The sequence below is a fragment of the Suncus etruscus genome, chromosome 6 (genome assembly GCF_024139225.1).
Source record: "Suncus etruscus isolate mSunEtr1 chromosome 6, mSunEtr1.pri.cur, whole genome shotgun sequence".
In the NCBI taxonomy this organism is placed as follows: domain Eukaryota; kingdom Metazoa; phylum Chordata; class Mammalia; order Eulipotyphla; family Soricidae; genus Suncus; species Suncus etruscus.
The window spans coordinates 81,262,393-81,282,220 of record NC_064853.1 but is presented as its reverse complement, the minus strand read 5'-3'; the positions used below and the strand labels follow the sequence as shown (position 1 = coordinate 81,282,220).

Genomic DNA, 19,828 nt, shown 5'->3' with positions numbered 1-19,828 from the left:
AAAGGGAAGGAAGGACAGACGGAAGGAAGGAAGGAAGGAAGGAAGGAAGGAAGGAAGGAAGGAAGGAAGGAAGGAAGGAAGGAAGGAAGTAAGGAAGGAAGGAAGGAAGGAAGGAAGAAGGAAGGAAGGAAGGAAGGAAGGAAGGAAGGAAGGAAGGAAGGAAGGAAGGAAGGAAGGAAGGAAGGAAGGAAGGAAGGAAGGAAGGAAGGAAGGAAGGAAGGAAGGAAGGAAGGAAGGAAAGGAGGGAGGGAAGGAGGGAGGGAAGGAGGGAGGGAAGGAAGGAGGGAGGGAAGGAGGGAGGGAAGGAGGGAGGGAAGGAGGGAAGGAGGGAGGGAGGGAGGGGAGGGAGGTCTCTATCAAAACTGCACAATTTATTATAAAATACATGTATATACACATAAGCAGCTAAACATATAAGATATTTCTGCAAATATGGTGACCCCTACTTGCTGAAATTATCTAAAGATAGTAAAGAAAACCTCTTTCTTCTTTTTTGGTTTTGGGGCCACAACTGGCAGTGCTCAGGGGATTATACCTGGCTCTGCAATCAGAAATCACTTCTGGCAACCAGAAACTCTCTATTATTTTTCTATTCACACAAACTTGATACCAATTTATTATTCCTATTTTTCCCCATTTTGACAGAGTCAAAAAAGATCTATCCCAGTATATTTAGAACCTTGAACTTCTACTTTTTCCGTAGTATCACTTCCATCTCACAAAGATTCATTAGAATTTTTCTTCAGAAATTACTTTACAGTACATTTCAATTCTGATAAGCAATGAGTTAAGATTTATAGTTACTATTTAAGAACATTTGGCATGCGAAAGGACCAGAGAAAAACTTTACTATTATTACTTTCATTGCTATTGATTTTTCACATATAATTTAATAAAGCAATGGTTCTAAAATATATTCTTTCCAAAAAAGGTATCAACTAATTCCAAACATAGAAACAGTTTATTTTATTGTTTATCTCAGTAACTCAGTATGCTAAGATTACTGATAACTCTTCTTAAAATCACTATGAAAAGTAATGCTATTTCTGCATAATTAAAAAACTACAGTTACAGCATTTTCCTAGCAGCAGTTTTTGTCACATATATTCATTTTTAATATCCATGTACAAATTCTGTGCTTACATAATTTTTTGTAGGAAATAACTATCTTAGAGTTTTTCAATTATCAACACTGGAACAGAGATCATTTTGCAAACAAATTCTTACCTGAATAATTGTAGCCAATATATTTACATAATTACTTTCAGTCTGATAGAGCTCTTTTGCAACCTGCCACCTGGCTGACTGCTTTAATGGAACTGGAGTGGAACTTTTTGAAGACTTGGAACAAGACTTAGGAGTATCTAAAAGATTAAAAGGGAAAAAAAATGTTTTAAATAAATGTACTAATTGAACTACCTAGAGATACAGTTACAAAGTTGTTCTTGATTGAGTTTCAGTCACACAATGTTTCAACACCTATCCCTTCACCAGTGTACTTTTTCTGCACAACTTCTTGATTACCATACTTATACTACAGTTATATCTTGGGACCGGAGTGATGGCACAAGTGGTAAGGCAGTCTGCCTTGCCTGTGCTAGCCTAGGACGGACTGCGGTTCGATCCCCGGAGTTCGATCCCCGGAATACCATATGGTCTCCCAAGCCAGGAGCGATTTCTGAGTGCATAGCCAGGAGTAACCCCTGAGAGTCAGCGGGTGTGGCCCAAAAACCAAAACATTAAAAAAGAAACAATCTGTTGGCCCAGGAATTCTAGCTCACCATTACTACACTGCCTAGCATATGTAAGTCTCAGGGTTGGTACTTGGCACCACAAAAATAATGTCTTTATGTTGGGAAATATATTTAAGTATTTAGAGATAAAGGTATACCAAATATGCAACTAATTATGAGTACAAATATGAAAACTATGTAAGTTAAAAAAGAACATGAATGTTGGGGACTGGAGTGATAGCACAGCGGGTAGGGCATTTTCCTTCCATGAGGCCAACATGGGTTCATCCCCAGCATCCCATATGGTTCTGAGCCCACCAAGAGTGATTCCTGAATGCAGAGCCAGGAAGTAGTCACTGAGCACAGCCAGGTGTGGCCCCCAAAACAAAAAACAACAACAAAAAAAGAGCATGAATGTTTACTTATTAAGAAAACAATTTCTATTTGGAAAAGAGAAATCTAAAACCTTCATACTATTTTTGTCAATTTTTAACAATATAAAATTAGTTCCAAATTAATTAAATAATAAAGTAAAATGAAAACCCAAAAGAAAGAACAGTTGTTGGGATTAAAAAATTATAATAATAAAAGCTTTCATATATGAAAGAAGCTCTGCAAAACACAAAACATCAAAGTAATTATTTTTAGTTCAAAGTATGTTACTAAAAACTATAGTTTGACCCACAGAATAATGTTAGGGGCGCCGGAGCAATAGCACAGATGGTAGAGCATTTGCCTTGCATGCGGCCAACCCGAGTTTAAACCCCAGCATCCCAGGTCCCCCAGGAATGATTTTTAAGTGCAGAGCCAGGAACAATAAATGCCCGAGCACCAATGGGTGTGGCACAAAGGTAAAAAATAAGAGGATGTTAGGATATATTCATAACTATCATAAAAATTTTTTAAAAGAATGTTTAATAAAAGCTTAACTTATTTTTAGCACAATGTTTAGATTACTTCAACATTTAATACATCTCTTCCTAGTAGCAAGTTTTTCATGCTATGTATGAGAAGAGGATGACATGGGAAAGATATCAATCCAGCATATCAATTTTACTAAATAATCTAAGTATTATTAAATAATCATGAATTATAAAGTTGAGAATGTTCCTCAAATATGAGTCTGCAAAGAAATGTGTCATATAAAATCAGATTATATTCAGACTACATTCACCATAAATTTGGATACTTTAGGGGAAAAAAAACCCTAATATACAAAGATCATATGTACCATATAATACATAATATATTGGTATAGTTGTCACATCTCTTGTCTTTAATGATTCACTTTCTTTTACTTTGGCTCCAAAAGGATAGTCAGCAAACTGCTGACTGGGTTTGATCCTCAGCACTCTATGTGGTCACCCAAGCCTGCTAGGAGTGGTCCCCCTAAGTGCAGAGCCAGCCTTGAGCACAGAAGAGCATGACTCAAAAACAAAACAACCAAATATATATATCCTTCATATTTAGGGTCAACCTAATAAATACTTCTTGCACTTATTTTAGTGTCTTTCCATGCTTTCCTTCCTATCACTCAATTCTATCAATATTTTTCTAGTGTCATACTTTTCAACTATCACCAATTCTTTTCACCTCATGACACATGCCACTAAATTAGTTCATGGTTTCCAAACTGCCTTTCTTTTGAAAGATTCTTCAGAAATATCCAATGCTAACTGCTTACTCACTTACTATTCAATATCCTCTGAAGATCCTTACTGATAACAGCAAATGATTTAGTATACCATTGTGAATACAATGGTTTTTACAATAAAAATCATCTAAGTAACCTCCAATTAACCAATTAGCTCCTACTTTTCCATAATCCAAACAAAATAATTTACATTATCTACTTCCTAGAAAGTCAATATAATCTTTTTCCTTTTACATTCTCAAACCCACCTCAGTTTTCTTGGTCTACTTTAAACCAACTTTCAATTCTTTCCATAAATATTTAGCAAATATTTATCCAGTACCAGGCTATTGGAGTTAAGCAAAAAAATAAGATAGGCTTGTAACGCTTACATTCTGGTGAAAGAAATAAAATAAAAAAGTATAATTTTAAAATGTAATTTCTAATGGTAACAACGACTACTGAAAATAACAATCAGCTGATAGATGGGTTGATAGGAAAAAAGTAATGAAATAAGACAACTTTGCAGAGAACACAGTACTTCTTTAAAGAAAGCAAGGATAAAGTTCCTGAGATATGGAAATAGTGAAAATATTTTAATAACAAAGAAAAAATGACTGAATCATAGAAATAATTAGAGAGCATGCCCCTACATGTGGTCAAAGGCAAATGAGGGCAGGAATATCAGAGGAATTTAGCACTATGCTAATACAAGACCACTAAATGCTTTAGGCACAGGTATAGCGTGATCCAATTAGTAAACTTTTAGAGATCTCTCAAGTGCTTCATGTAGTAAGCACAGAGAAATGACTCTCTAGGGAGACAAGGGAGATAAGTCACAGGCTAGATCACATGTTCAGTATGAAGGAAGCTTGAGTTCAAGCACTGAAACCATTAACATAAACACCATACTCACCCCCGTGACACCAGGAGTGTTCCCAAGCACGAGACCAGATGAGAAAAAAGGAAACGTTTAGAAGACTATTAGGATCATTTAAGAGATCCATTTTACAGAAAAAATTGAAAAGAAATAGTTAGAAGTTATTGACAGAATTTGGTATTAAATGTAAGATATCTGGGGCCAGAGCAATGGCACAGTGGTAGGGTGTTTGCCTTGCATGCAGCTGACCCAGGACGAATGAGGTTCAATCCCAGGAGTGCCATATGGTCCCTCAAGCCAGGAGCAATTTCTGAGCACATAGCCAGGAGTAACCCCTGAGCATCACTGGGTGTGGCCCAAAAACCAAAAAAGAAAAAGAAAATTTAAGAGATGCATTAGGGATAAACATCAACCATGTAGATGTTTTTAAGGCCATGGAATTAAATGAGATCATTTAGGAATAGGAAAAAAAACTTAGAAATAAGATTCAGTTTAAGAGCTAGAGAACATAAGTGATATATAATGGAAATAAGGGTGGAAAAAGGTGGATTAAAAAATAAGCTATTGGACCCGGAGACATAGCACAGCGGCGTTTGCCTTGCAAGCAGCCGATCCAGGACCAAAGGTGGTTGGTTCGAATCCGGGTGTCCCATATGGTCCCCCGTGCCTGCCAGGAGCTATTTCTGAGCAGACAGCCAGGAGTCACCCCTGAGCGCCGTCGAGTGTGGCCCAAAAACAAACAAAAAAAAGCTATTCATGTGTTGAACTCTGTTAACAGCATAAAACAGTCTAGTCTCCCAGGTAGTAATATATATAGGCAGGATTAGAGTTCAACTAAGTTAAAAAAAATCAATGGAAAATAACGAAATGAGGGCCACGAGTATGGCTGTGAAGCATGCCTTTCATGAATGAGTAGGGTTTTAAAAGGAAATGACACAGTGGTAATTTTGAATATGAAAGGAAAGCAAGATATAATAATACGTGGAGGGGTAGCTTGAGATAAAGAGAAAATTTTCATATATCTAGAAATAAAGGTTTTTTTGCACACTCAAAAAATAATAAAAAGGGGGCCCAGAGAGATAGCACAGCGGCATTTGCCTTGCAAGCAGCCGATCCAGGACCAAAGGTGGTTGGTTCGAATCCCGGTGTCCCATATGGTCTCCCGTGCCTACCAGGAGCTATTTCTGAGCAGACAGCCAGGAGTAACCCCTGAGCACTGCCGGGTGTGGCCCAAAAACCAAAATAATAATAATAATAGGAAAACTAATGCCTGAAAAGAAAAAAGATAAACTGTTCTGCATCAATTAAGAACAAAGTGGCTTGACATCACTGTACCTATTTTCTTCATAGTTCATGTTATTGTGATCTGTGCTTCTCTTTACCTGGTGCTAAGAAATTGCTTTTAAACAGTTCTATCACTTTCCAGCTATTAGACAAAGGCAGAATCTGTTATATTCATTGCAACAAAGATTTTATCTATTCTAATTACCATTGTACTCTACTTTTAAAGATCAGTTTTAAAAAATTGTAACTTATACCTCCATAGTTAATGCTAGATTCTGGTGTATTGGAGATATCTAGTAAAGATCCTATAGAAAGGGAATGTTCAGCTGATGGCCGCTTGCGGGGAGGGAAAGGGGACAGGTCTGTTTCTCTTGAAAGCTGAGCAAGTGTCTCTTTTAATCGACGTCTTTTGCGATTGCTGTTTGGTGTGTTTAAAGATAGCAGCGATACTGATTTCTTGAGTTCAGGAGTATCAATCTGAATCAAAAGCAAAAAAACTCAATTTACTTCCATAGTTCTTCACCAGCAGCACAGATACAAAAGAAAAACATTCTGAATATAGTAAAATATAACTTTTACACAGTAATTTTACAGCTCTTCATTCTCCGAGGTGATTTATAAGCTTCAGAAAACATAGTTGAGATCATAATTGTCTAACTTACAGTAAACCTAATTTTCTTTTCTTCATAGTATAGTCACCACTGTATACAACTCTTCTACATTCATCAGTACCACATGGGGAAAGATAATTTTCAAGAGGACAGACAAATTGATATTTTTTTTTGTCCACTATATCCCTAATATTTAGCAATCTTGAGACATAGTGCTCACCAGAATTTGCTAATTCACACTTTTAAGAGCTTCCCCCAAAAATCTAAATCATCTTTCTTAAACTTTGTTAAGAATCTCTTATTGGTGGGGCCAGTGAGGTGGCGCTAGAGGTAAGGTGTCTGCCTTGCAAGCGCTAGCCAAGGAAGGACCTCAGTTCGATCCCCCTGCGTCTCATATGGTCCCCCCAAGGCAGGGGCAATTTCTGAGCACTTAGACAGGAGTAACCCCTGATCATCAAACGAGTATAGCCCGAAAAACCAAAAATAACAAAAAAATAAAATAAAATAAAAAGAATCTCTTATTGATAACTGAAAAATTAAAGAAGACACAATATAGTAACTAATTACACTTAACACAGTAAGCCTATACCTCATCTTCAATATTCCATTGAAAACTATTAAATTCCAAACTGAAGTAAATCTTCCCTTAAATCTAGCTTCTATTACCTTTATGTCACATTTTGATGACTAATACCACTTTTCATAAAATCCAGCATAAAGGCCAGATTTGGCAGTGTGGTGGAGGAAGGAAATGGTGGGCATTGATGGTGGGAATGTTGTATTGGTTAAAGGTGGTTTTCTTTTTATGACTAAAACCAATTATAACCATGTTTGTAATCATAGTGCTTAAGTAAAGATATTATTTAAAAAAATAAATAAATAAAGGAGGGCCCAGAGAGATAGCACAGTGGTGTTTGCCTTGCAAGCAGCCGATCCAGGACCAAAGGTGGTTGGTTCAAATCCTGATGTCCCATATGGTCCCCCGTGCCTGCCAGGAGCTATTTCTGAGCAGACAGCCAGGAGTAACCCCTGAGCACTGCTGGGTGTGGCCCAAAAATAAATAAATAAATAAATAAATAACAGGTTTTATTCCCTTGTCTACATTCTATTACTAGTCATTGTTTTAAATACTACTCCCCTACTCCACCTTCCTCCACAAATATCTTTCAATGGCTCCCAATACTTATATAACAAAACTCAAATTATTTCCTTTTAGGGGTGGAAGGTTGGGACACACCCAACAGCACTCAAGACTTTATTCCTCATTTTGTGCTCAATAATCATTCCTGGTGCTGCTCCAAACCACACTGGATACCACAAATGGAACCCAGGTTGGAGGCATGCAAAGCAAACACCTTACCTCTTGTACCCCAGCCCCCAAATTTCAAATACTTTAACATTAAAAGTGATTCTGATTCTAGCTTGTTGTAATCTGCTGGCCTTATTCCCCACTCTTCTAAAGCCAGACTAAACTACATAATATCTGAATAGATTTTTCAAGCATTCATACCATAGTCTATGTGCTATCTAGCTTGAATGTTCTTAGAATAGTCTATAAAATGACTGAACATTTGTTTTCATTTTTGTTTCTTAATTTCAATCTTGTCTGAGTCACTTAAAGTGAAGTCTCCTAGGACTATTACTCAATTACAGCACATATCATATTGTACTGTAATAATATATACAACTATCTTTCCCTTAAAGCTTTAAGTTTCTTTTGTTTGTTTGTTTGTTTGTTTGTTTTTGGGCCACAGCCGTTTGATGCTCAGGGGTTACTCCTGACTATGCGCTCAGAAATCGCCCCTGGCTTGAGGGGACCATATGAGACGCTGGGGGATCGAACCGTGGTCCGTCCTACGCTAGCGCTTGCAAGGTAGACACCTTACTTCTAGCGCCACCTTCCCGGCCCCAAAGCTTTAAGTTTCTTAAACATGCAAATGTTGTTCATAGTGGTAACACCATGAGTTAGTCATATATTCAAATATGTAGTAATTCCAAAACTTCAAAAAATGACATAAAAGTGACTGTAAACTGGGGCCAGAGCAATAGCACAGCAGTAGGGCATTTTCCTTGCATGTAGCTGACCCAGGACAGACCTCGGTTTCGATTCCCAGTGTCCCATATGGTCCTCTAAGCCAGGAGTGATTTCTGAGCACATAGCCAGGAGTAACCCGAGTGTCACCGGGTGTGGCCCGAAAAAACAAACAAAAAAGTAACTGTAAACTATAGTCTTTTGGAATTAAAAAAAAAAAAAAAAAAAAACCTATCATCAGCCTTGAGACCGGAGCAACAGCACAGCAGGTAAGGCCTTGCACGTAGCCAAACAAGATTCAACCACTGGCACCCCATATGGTCCCCCAAGCCTGCCAGAAGTAATTTCTAAGTGCAGAGGCAGGAGTAATCCTCAGTGCTACCGGGTATGACACCCCCCAAAAAAAGAAAAAGGAAAAAAATAATCAACCTTAAAAAATCAAATTTCAAAATAAATAAATGATGAAGCAACCAAAAATCATACCTTTTCATATAGATACATAGTTTCTCCAGCCCGGGCATCCATTTGAATGCTTCCCCAGAACCACTAGTTGAGAGAAAAGAACATGTTAGTTAAGAACTAAATCTACCTTAACAGAAAAGTTTTTTCAATACATACAAAATCCAGTCTTATTCTAGAATTAACTTACCTCTTGCTTGACAACATAAAGTTTCTTTGAAGGTTCAAATGGAAGTTCTTTCACTATATTTTCTTCTACTATGAGGTGAGTACATCTTTCATCTCCAACTGGTAAAGAGCTACCTCCTAAAAATAATCCATACAAGAATAAATGAGTACTTATCAATGCTTATGAGAATTAAGTCTACTCATCTTTAAACCCAAATTTTTAATAAGTTCATTCACCAGTAACTGATAAACAAGCAGTAGAAAATTTTAAGACTTGTCATTCAATGCATGACTCATATGGCCTCAGTTAGAGCCAACCAACAAGAAAAAGAGAAAATACATTATTTTAAATTATTCTAAATTCTACCTTGCATTTCAGTCATTTCTTCCATGTTGATTTTCTCTTCATCTGAAAATCCCAGAAAACTTAGAATGCAATCTTGAAATGGTGGAACTTTAAACTCATTTCTAAAATCATCAACTGCTGCACAGAAATTCCTAAAAACAAAATATACTATTCTAAAACCAGCTTAACTTAAATTTAATAAGTTAGAAATGGAAACATAAATCTAATAACTCAGAGTTTTAGCATAATCAGTTTTATTGCAAATACTGTTATTTTCAAGAAACATGTTTTTTTGTTTGTTTGTTTTGGGGCCACACCTGGTGACAATCCAGGGTTACTCCTGGCTATGTGCTCAGAAATTGCTCCTGACTTGGGGACTGATGTAAAGCAAATGCCATATCGCTGCTCTATTGCTTTGGCCCCACAAGAAACATGTTTTTGGGTTTGTTTTTTTGTTTTTCTTCTTTTTGGGGGGCCACACCCGGCAGTGCTCTGTGCTCAGAAATCACTCTTGGTAGGCACAGGGGACCATAGGGGATGCCAGGATTTAAACTATCTTTGGTCCTGTGTCGGCTGCTTGCCAAGCAAAGGCCCTAGCGCTGTGCTATCTCTCCAGTGAGAAACCCCTGAGCATCAAATGGGTGTAGCCAAAAAAAAAAACAAACAAACAAAAAAAAAAAATTAGTGTGTCCTCAATCATCTCAAAGTAACTGACAAATTTGAATAAAGCCTAACCTTTAAGATATGCAAATCCCTGCTCTATACGTGAAATTTTATATACATTCCACGGGTTCTTTAGTTACATGAATTTCTAAAAAATGATAAATAACAATAAGAATAATAATAAGAAACCATGAGGCTGGAAAGCTTAACAAGGCAATGAACAATGAAGAACTACTTAGAATATAACCAAATAAGAAAAATAACAGTATCCAAACAGTTAGATGCATTAAACTATTTAATAATTTTAAGATATTTATGATTATAGAAACTCAAGTAATAATTCCACATGCAATCTATATACTTTCAAGCTTTTAAAAACTATTACTTTTACCTGTACTTTATTTCCTAAACAAACTAGACTAAATTTATCTGTAAGACATTAAATTAAGTATTTTGGTACATGAGTTTATGATTATAAATTTCTGTTTAAATCATATAATGAGAAAATGAAATTCTAAAAACTTACTGGTCATTCCGCCTTTCCCAAGCCTTGTAAATCCATTCTGGCTTCATAATTGGAGTGCCCAGGCTCACAGCAATCTAAAATTACAAGTGTGATTAAAATAATTGCACTCATAAGTTGTTGTTGTTTTTTTGTTGTTGTTTATTTTTTTTTTGGTTTTTGGGCCACACCCAGTGTTGCTCAGGGGTTACTTCTGGCTGTCTGCTCAGAAATAGCTCCTGGCAGGCACAGGGGACCATATGGGACACCGGGATTCGAACCAACCACCTTTGGTCCTGGATCGGTTGCTTGCAAGGCAAACAACACTGTGCTATCTCTCCAGGCCCGCACTCATGAGTTTTAAGAATTATAAACATACATTAAGATTCCTTTGCCCCTAAATTTTAGATCATCATTCATTTCCTTTGTAAAAAAAATTTTTTTAAATATTTTTGTCCCCCAATTCACAATACAGACCAGGCAAAGGGCCAGTGTTGAGGTGCATTTAATGTACCTCCTCTTCCTATAAAGTCAGTGTTAAGAACACAGCCTGTGGTAAGAATTGGGAGGCCGTATCTTTCCTTTTTTTTTTATTTTTAATATATATATACATATATTATACATATATTATATATTATGTATATTTATATATTATGTATACATATTATATATTATATACATATAATCCTTCACCAGTGCAACATTCCCATGACCAATATCCCAAGTGTCCTTCCTCCCCACCCCACACCAGCCTGTACTCTAGACAGGCTTTCTACTTCCCTCATTCAGCCACATTTTGTCATGATAGTTCTCAGTGTAATTATTTCTCTGACTGCACTAAACGATCCCTGTGGTGAGCATCATGTCAGAAGCTGGACACTTTGACAAAAAAGAAATACAAATAGCTAAAAGGCACATGAAAAAAATGCTTCACATCACTAATCATCAGGGAGATGCAAATCAAAACAACTATGAGGTACCATCTCACGCCATAAAGATTGGCACACATCACAAAGAATGAGAACAAGCAGTGCTGGCTAGGATGTGGAGAGAAAGGAACTCTTATTCACAGCTGGTGGGAATGTCGTCTGGTCCAACCTATGTGGAAAGCGATACGGAGATTTCTCCAAAAGCTGGAAGTTGAGCTCCCATACGATCCAGCTATACCACTCCTAGGGATATATTCTAGGCACACAAAAATACAATACAAAAATCCCTTTCTCACACCTATATCCATTGCAGCATTGTTTACAATAGCCAGACTCTGGAAACAGCCAAGATGCCCCTCAATAGATGGTTAAAGAAACTATGGTACATATACACAATGGAATATTATGCAGCCATCAGAAGAGATGAAGTCATGAAATTTTCCTATACATGGATATATATGAAATCTATTATGCTGAGTGAAATAAGTCAGAAGGAGAGAGATAAACACAGAATGGTCTCCCTCATCTATGGGTTTTGAGAAAAATAAAGAACATTTGTGTAATGATTCTCAGAGACAAAATAGAAGAGGACTGGAGGGTCCAGCTCCTGACATGAAGCTCACCTTTGTAACAATTTAAAATCAAAAAATAAAACCAAAAACCTGTCTTGATATCATACATCCGAGGTTTAAGTAACTAAAACAAGCTTCATGACATCCAAGAAGTTTATTTGGGGCTGAGCAATAGCACAACAGTAGGGCATTTGCCTTGCATGCAGATGACTCAGGATGGACCCAGGTTCAATCCCTGGCACCCCATATAGTCCCCAGAGCCTGCCAGGAGCTATTACTGAGCACAAATCAAGGAGTAACTCCTGAGCACTGCCAGGTTTGACCCCAAAAATAAAAATTAAAAAACAAAACAAAAACCAATGTTTCTATTTTCTTAAATTTACCTCTTCTAAATGTGTCTTATTATTTATCTAGTTCTCCATTCTCCTTTCTCCATGTTTACTTAGAAAAAATGGCCAAGATAACATTAGTAAAGATCTGTTTATATCACTATAAACTTCTATATGAACTGAAAAAATGTGCCTCTAAGGAGTTCAGAATTACCCAATAATAACCACTAACTACCTAAGTACACCAAGAAAACATGGAAAAAAGGGATAAACCCTTCCTAAGATATTCAAGTGCAATCTTTTTTTGGGGGGCGGGGAGGGTTTGGGGTCATACCCAGTGACTCTCAGGGGTTACTCCTGGCTATGCACTCAGAAATCATTCCTGGCTTGGGGGACCATAGGGGATGCTGGAGGATCTAACTGTGGTCTGTTCTAGGTTAGTGTTGCAAAGCAGACACCCTACCATTTGTGCCACTGCACTGGACCTAAGTGCAATCTTAAACTAAGATTTTCATAAGTCTTTATGCTGCTCTTTCATAAATGTAAAAAGTTAAATCTTAGAACTATTATTTAATATGGGTCAAGTTTTATAAAGACTATTTAGACAATTAAGGGGCCAGAGCGATAGCACAGTAGGTAGGGCATTTTCCTTGCACGCAGACAATCTGGGTTGGATCCCTGGTATCCCATATGGTCCCCTGAGCCTGCCAGGAGCCATTTCTGAGTGCAGAGCCAGGAGTAACCCCTGAGCCCCACTGGGTGTGGTCCCAGAACCAAAAAAAAAAAAAAAAGACTATTTAGACAATTATGAAATTATTTGCTTGAAATGTTATTCATCTAACAATTTCCACAATCAAACTCATGTTTCAGGATATAAATCAATTCCCATTGCCTCCTTTAAGATCTAAAGGATCATGCTCCTACAATTTAAAATTGTTACTAAATGTATACACACATACATACACCCCCACCCCCCAAATCTTGAACTTCTCACCCTTAAAAGCATGCTAGGAAAAACAATAGGAGTACTTCACTTAATCATTCCCAAAAGAATGCTATGCTGATATACATAAAAATAGCCACAATTGACATACCCTGAATTTTTCTCCTTGGGTACAATTTGCCACCAAATGTGTCACTTTTGAATTAAACTCTTTTCGAATCACTCCACCCATGTGATGGACCAAAGTCACCAATTTAACCTCAAAAGAAAAATAAGCAACATCACTTTATGGTTAAAATAAAATATTTTTAACTATTAGCAATTCATTTAGCATTTTTATTTATAAGATGCATGGGAGTTTTTCATAAAGCTGTATATTCAATATAAAAATTTTACAGATCACAGAATGATGTTTGTATAGACCTCTAGGACAATAAAAATAGGCTAGAACTATTTAACCAAAACTCTAATGTAAAAGCAAATAATTTCAAATAAGGTGGCTAACATATTTAACAAAGGGCAACTTAAAAGATCTGGTAGTTATTAAGAAAAACTAAAAAACACACACATAAGAAGTTTTTCTGTTATTCATATGCCAACTATCTAGACCAGCTTTCTCAACTTTTTCTGGAACCTGATCACCTTCTGGCCTTGTTTCCCTTCCTATGGTACCCCTTTCCATTCTATCAATTTTCACATGTGGCCCCATTAAATATCATGGCGGCTCACAGTAGTCTCCAGTTTATAAAATGCTAATCTAAACTAAACATTTGCTTCTTATTAATACTCATCAGAATTTTTCTTCACAAAATACAAAAATCTAACAAATTCAGTTTCTCCTTCAGTATTTTTATTTTGTTTTGTTTTTGGTTTTTGGGTCACACCCAGCAACGCTAAAATTAAATATTAATTTCTGGCTCTTTGCTCAGAAATCACTCCTGGCAGGCACAGGGGAGAGGGGAGTGCGGTATATGGGATGCTGGGATTCAAACCACCGTTGGTCCTGGGTCCAGCTTGCAAGGCAAACGCCCTACCGCTGTGCTTTCTCTCCAACCCCTCCTTCAATATTTTTTAAATAAAATTATGATATATGACCCCAAAGTTAATTTTGCATTTATTTGCTAGAGAAAATAATATTTGAGTGCTTGAAACACTTACCAGTTCTTCTTTCTTCCTGAATCCAGTAAAGCATAATACTAGATTCATCATACTTGTACAATAGAGAGGCCGACATGAAAAAGGCAATGGCTGAAGAATACAATTTTAAATCAATGTGTTATCTTTATAGAAGAATACAAATGACATCTTTCTCAAGCTTAGCATGCGTTACCCCTATAGCCTAGCTTGCCAATTCAATGATTTACTTGCATTTTCTACTATACAACAACAACAAAAAAAGAAAAACTGCAAATTTCATAAGAATATTCAAGACTTCTAAACATCTAAACACTCTTCTGTCAAATTACACATAAATTTAAAAAGTACTCATAAATATACCCAATTCCTTAATTCCAACATGCATTTTTACATATATGAATACATATCTAATTTCATATTTGGGGGCAAAAGAGATAGTACAGGGGGTTAAGGTGCTTGTCTTTTAGTGGTCAAAGTTGGTTCTGGTCCCCAGAACTGACTAGCCAAGTTATCAATGCTTATGAGAAAACTCTGTTCCCACCCCCCAGAAAAGAAGTACAAAGACCAAAATTTAATAAGGCAAGCTAATGGATAAACATAGGAAAAGCAAGTACCGCACTAATTTATTATTATTTATAATTTATTATATTACTACAGCTTTTATATTAAAATGTTATGCTGAAACTAAAAGCTAAATTTCCCTAGGGTTAAGTCATGAAGCAACTGATGTAAGGAAGCATGGTACCACCTCTCTCTTATGTGTGGTAATTTGTGTATCTTATCTATATGCAGAGAATTTTACGTTCCAAGATTAAAAAAATGTATTTCTTCCTAAGACATGGGTATTACAACTATCTATATATGTATATGTATATGCATATATACACACAAAGACATACTGGGTGCATATACACGTATGTTTCACTTTCAAAGATTTTAGATTTTCAATATTCAAAATACTCAAGCAATCAATGCTATTAAGGATATTAATTATACTTTCAATTTAATTGAAAACTTTTCTATTTATTAGCATAAAATTTAACCTTACAAAGTAAAAATAAACAAAATTTTTCTTACCGCTCCATTTTGTGCACAGTTTAATACAACTGGTGGTCCAATAACTCTACAATCAGTCTTATGTAAGTCATTAAAGACAGTGTTCTGGAAGTCTGTGACTATAAATACATTTTCAAATTCTGGAGAATCCAAACTTTCAAATTCTTCCACTGATTCCATCTTGACAAAGGGTACTTTGATTTCCTTTTTCATGTAGTTATTAAAAATAAAAATTAGATATAAAAACAAAAAGTACATAACAATAAATGAGGTCTAAAACCAATTTAATAATTTGAGGTATAAATTTGTAGAAAATTTGTTTCTAGTTTAGGCATTAAATTTAATAAAATAGTCTTTGTGTGGATCAGACCCAAGGTGTCATACATGCAGGCATTATGCTCTACTCCTGACCTACATCCCCCTGCTGACCATATATTTGTATTTTAAAATATACATATATCTTTCCACATTAAGATCTCAAATTATGAAACCAGTATCATACAATTTTAAGTTTCTGACCTTATTTCAGTCATTATAAATCATCTAGTACCTTAAAAATTATTTAAATTATACATTCTGTGAGTATGTATGTATTATATAATCTATAGTGCTTTTAATTTTGAGTGGAAAAAAATCATGATATATATATATATACAGCTCTTCTGTACATCTTCATAAAAATAGAAAAAGGAACTAGAGAGACAGAGCACAAATTAAGGCACATGTCTTGCACACACCACACCTAGGTCAATCCCTGGCATCTCAAGATTTCATAAGCATTGCTAGGTTTAATGCTTGAGGTTCCTGAACATCTCATAGTATGGGACTCTGGAGATTCCCTGAGTACTTGCCTATGTGGGCTGGGTAATCCTGAGCACAAGGCCCCCACAGTACACTGCATCCTCAGATATTCAGAATGAAGCCCTGGCTGGTAAAATATCTCTGGAGTCGCCCACAGAGACCTAAAGCATCACTGGGGGAAGACCTGCCCCCCTCAAAAAAAATATTTTTTTATATTGACAGTTCAAATATATAAAAAGGATATTAATTAGTTAAATAATTTCAATATATAAAAATGAAGAGATAAAAATGAAATGAACTTCAGCATATTTAGGAGAAAAAGAAAGTTACTGTTAACATGAAAATAATGATATTTAAGTACCTTATGACAACTATATAGAAAGAACATAATTGTTTAAGATAATCCTAAACAGGTCAATAAATTATTTGTTTTTAATTTCCCCTTGAATGATATGATAGATTGAATTATGTACCCCCTTTAAGCTCAGACTATACTTTATTTGGGGATATAGGGTCTATAAAGAAATAACTATGGTTGAATTGTCACAAAAGTGGGCCCTAGTGCAATCTGACCAGTATCTTTGTAACACAAAATTCAGACACAGAAAAGAAATATGATAAAGTCACATTAAGAAAGTTAAGTCAAGGCAAGAGGTTTCAAGGGAAACCAAACTGGCCAATATATTGAAATTGTATTCTAGACTCCAGAACAATAAGAAAATGTGTAGTGGGGCCGGCGTGGTGGCACTAGAGGTAAGGTGTCTGCCTGCCAGTGCTAGCTTAGGACGGACCACGGTTCGATCCCCCGGCATCCCATATGGTCCCCCAAGCCAGGAGTGACTTCTGAGCGCATAGCCAGGAGAAACCCCTGCGCGTCACTGGGTGTGGCCCAAAAGCCATTAAAAAAAAAAAAAAAGAAAATGTGTAGTGGTGTTTAAGCCATTCAGTCTATGATACTTTGTGATGGCATCCAACAAAACTAGTATTCACATGCTGAAGCAAATTCCCTGATGTATCTCAAATTAATATAATTTAAAATTTTGGAACAAAAGCATGATTAAGAATATGAACTTCACAAGAAAAAAGACAGATAATTTATCAAATTTTTATAACAGTATGTTATGTTAGAATTTCATTATTTAAAAAATACTTAAATTGGAGGTTTCAGAAACACTATTATTTAAAAATAAAAAGTAGTTCTAATCATATAGCTTCAGAGTACACAAAATATAACCTGTGTTTAATTTAAGTTCAATCACCATAAAGTGGATAATTAGAAAAATTTCAAGGGAAGTGCAGCATGCTACATGCAATGAAATGCTTGACCTACCATATTAACAACACTTTTTATTAATTTTTCATCCGATTTTCCAGGACAACTTTCTTTTATCTTTAAAACAGGGACTTCCATTATTTTAATAGTCTGTAGAAAAGAAACTTAAGTATGAGATTATAAAAACTATACATTATTGATATAATAGTGGAAGAAAAACAGCCTTTTTAAAAGGAAATGAAAACTGAAAAAAAATCCATACCTTTAAGGCATTTATAAGTTCTTCATGTTTTCCAGCTTCTTGAACTAATATCATTCTCGTTTCAATCTGAGGCATTTCTTCTATTAAAAAAATGTTAAATACATTTATCAGGGACTCTCATCAAAATTAGTATCTATTGTCTCTAGTTTAGTTATATATGGTACGTTTCTACCTTTGAGGAAATCCTAACATTTTTTAGAATTAAAATTCTGATTCTTAATTTGTTAAAGAACTTGGCTATACACCACTTTAGAGACACAAATTGCAGGGGTCTTCAAACTACGGCCCACAGGCCACATATTGTATTTATTCCCATTTTGTTTCTTCACTTCTAAATAAGATATATGCAGTGTGCATAGAAATTTGTTCATAATTTTTGTTTTTACTATAATCTGGCCCTCCAACAGTCTGAAGGACAGTGAACTGGCCCCCTGTTTAAAAAGTTTGAGGACCCCTGTTAAGAGTATACAACCAGTGTCCCTCCTAACCAAGTGCACATTCACTATCTTACAGTCATCTATTTTGACAATGATATAACCTTAGGAAAGAGCCATTTTTGAAGTGGTATGAAATAACTGGTTCTTCACCTAACCAGTCATAATAAAAACAAACTCTAGCTAATAATGCTACAACTGCATTGTCCTTACATAGGTACAACAAAAACAGCAGTTGCCGGGGTTGGCGAGGTGGCGCTAGAGGTAAGGTGTCTGCCTTGCAAGTGCTAGCCAAGGAAGGACCACGGTTCGATACCCTGGCGTCCCATATGGTACCCACAAGACGGGCAATTTCTGAGCGCTTAGCCAGGAGTAACCCCTGAGCAAACGTGTGTGGCCCGAAAAAAAAATTAAAAAAAAAATAAAAAGATACTTCCCTTCAAAATTTGGAATAGTAAAAATTCTATGCAGTATGAAGGGATTCTGTCAGCAAGAATTTATAAATCTTTGCACTCTAACTTAACATTAACACAGTCAAATTTTAAGAAAGTCACTATTGGACTAGAGAGATAGTTCAGGAGTGTATATCTTGCATCATGGCACAAGGAATTTGATCCCTAAAACACTGCAGGGTCCTCCATGCACTGATGAGGGTAGTGCCACCAGAATGGCCCTAGTGGCCCTTAGCATAGCCGATCTTGACACCCCTCCCTTAAAAAAGTTGACAATAGAAGATTAAATTTAGTTGAGAATTAATGTAAAATTAATTTCTCATTAGGCAATATATTCCTTGTACCTTAAGCTTATAGAGAATTGTGTCAATTATATCAATAGCTAATATCCCAAACTGAGTTAATAATTTATTTTTCAAACTGAGTTGTCATTTAGTGATGTTTCAAAGAATATATGTAGCAAAACTTACCTTCAACATATGGAGCAGATACAATAAATATGTTTTCCTTAGAAGTGTCAGTAATTTTTGAATCCAAAATGGAAGAGTCTGCCAAGCTTGTTCTTTCAGTAGAGGATGTTAATACACTGTTGTCAGCCATTGTTTAGTCTTCTATATTGGCTGAAAATAACAAAATCAGAATAAAATATATGGGAAAAAAAAGTGGAGAAAAAAATTAGAAGTTCCCTTTTCACCTATATTTTTTATCAAGTAATATCACCCACTTAAAAATAAATCAGAGGGGCTGGAGCAATAATAGTAGATTGGGCTATTGCCTTTATGCAGCCAACCCAGGTTCAATCTCCATCATCCCATATGTTCCCCAGAGTAATGCCAGGAATAATTCCTGAGTGCACAACCAGGAGTCACACTGAGTACAAACTCAGTGGCCCAAATAATCAAAAGAAAAAATGAGCCTCAAAGTCACTCAACATCTCAGCCTGTTTCTTCTTGAGTAAATAAAACTAGTAATAAAAACAATTTATATAAAAAACTAAAAGCATGTTACCTGATATTAATGCTCAAAAAGCACTCATGTTTCACAGTTGCCTTCTGCTAACCTATTTCTCTTCCCATATTTATTTATGACATCACCATTATCTTCACAAATAATCTGTCACAAAACTGGATATGACCAGAACAAAATCATGCAATTTGCAACACAAAATGAACTAGTGTCTATCATGCTGACTGAAGTTAGAAAGAAAGAAAGGGAAAAAGATACAGAATGATTTCTCTTAAATGAAGCAAAAAGATACCTAGCATGGTAACAACAAAGGTCCACAAGCAACTTAATGGGAGAACTGATCCACACAACTGAGTTGTGGAG

The 19,828-nt window shown here is 35.9% G+C and overlaps 1 protein-coding gene and 1 pseudogene across 1 annotated transcript in view; both read right to left on the bottom strand.

Moving 5' to 3' along the window:
• The window catches only part of ECT2 (epithelial cell transforming 2), a 58,314-nt gene extending 39,215 nt beyond the window's left edge, over positions 1–19,099 (bottom strand). The window contains exons 1-11 of the mRNA XM_049775245.1: positions 18,970–19,099; positions 17,614–17,693; positions 15,299–15,481; positions 14,243–14,332; positions 13,236–13,343; positions 10,336–10,409; positions 9,168–9,298; positions 8,823–8,938; positions 8,657–8,719; positions 5,785–6,007; positions 1,228–1,364 (exon numbers count right to left, since the gene is read on the bottom strand). Coding sequence (XP_049631202.1) covers positions 1,228–1,364; positions 5,785–6,007; positions 8,657–8,719; positions 8,823–8,938; positions 9,168–9,298; positions 10,336–10,409; positions 13,236–13,343; positions 14,243–14,332; positions 15,299–15,481; positions 17,614–17,693; positions 18,970–19,099 — 1,335 coding nt within the window. The remainder of the gene's footprint in view (positions 1–1,227; positions 1,365–5,784; positions 6,008–8,656; positions 8,720–8,822; positions 8,939–9,167; positions 9,299–10,335; positions 10,410–13,235; positions 13,344–14,242; positions 14,333–15,298; positions 15,482–17,613; positions 17,694–18,969) is intronic.
• On the bottom strand, positions 10,762–10,883 carry LOC126012644 (uncharacterized; annotated as a pseudogene).
• Positions 19,100–19,828: the final 729 nt, after the last annotated feature.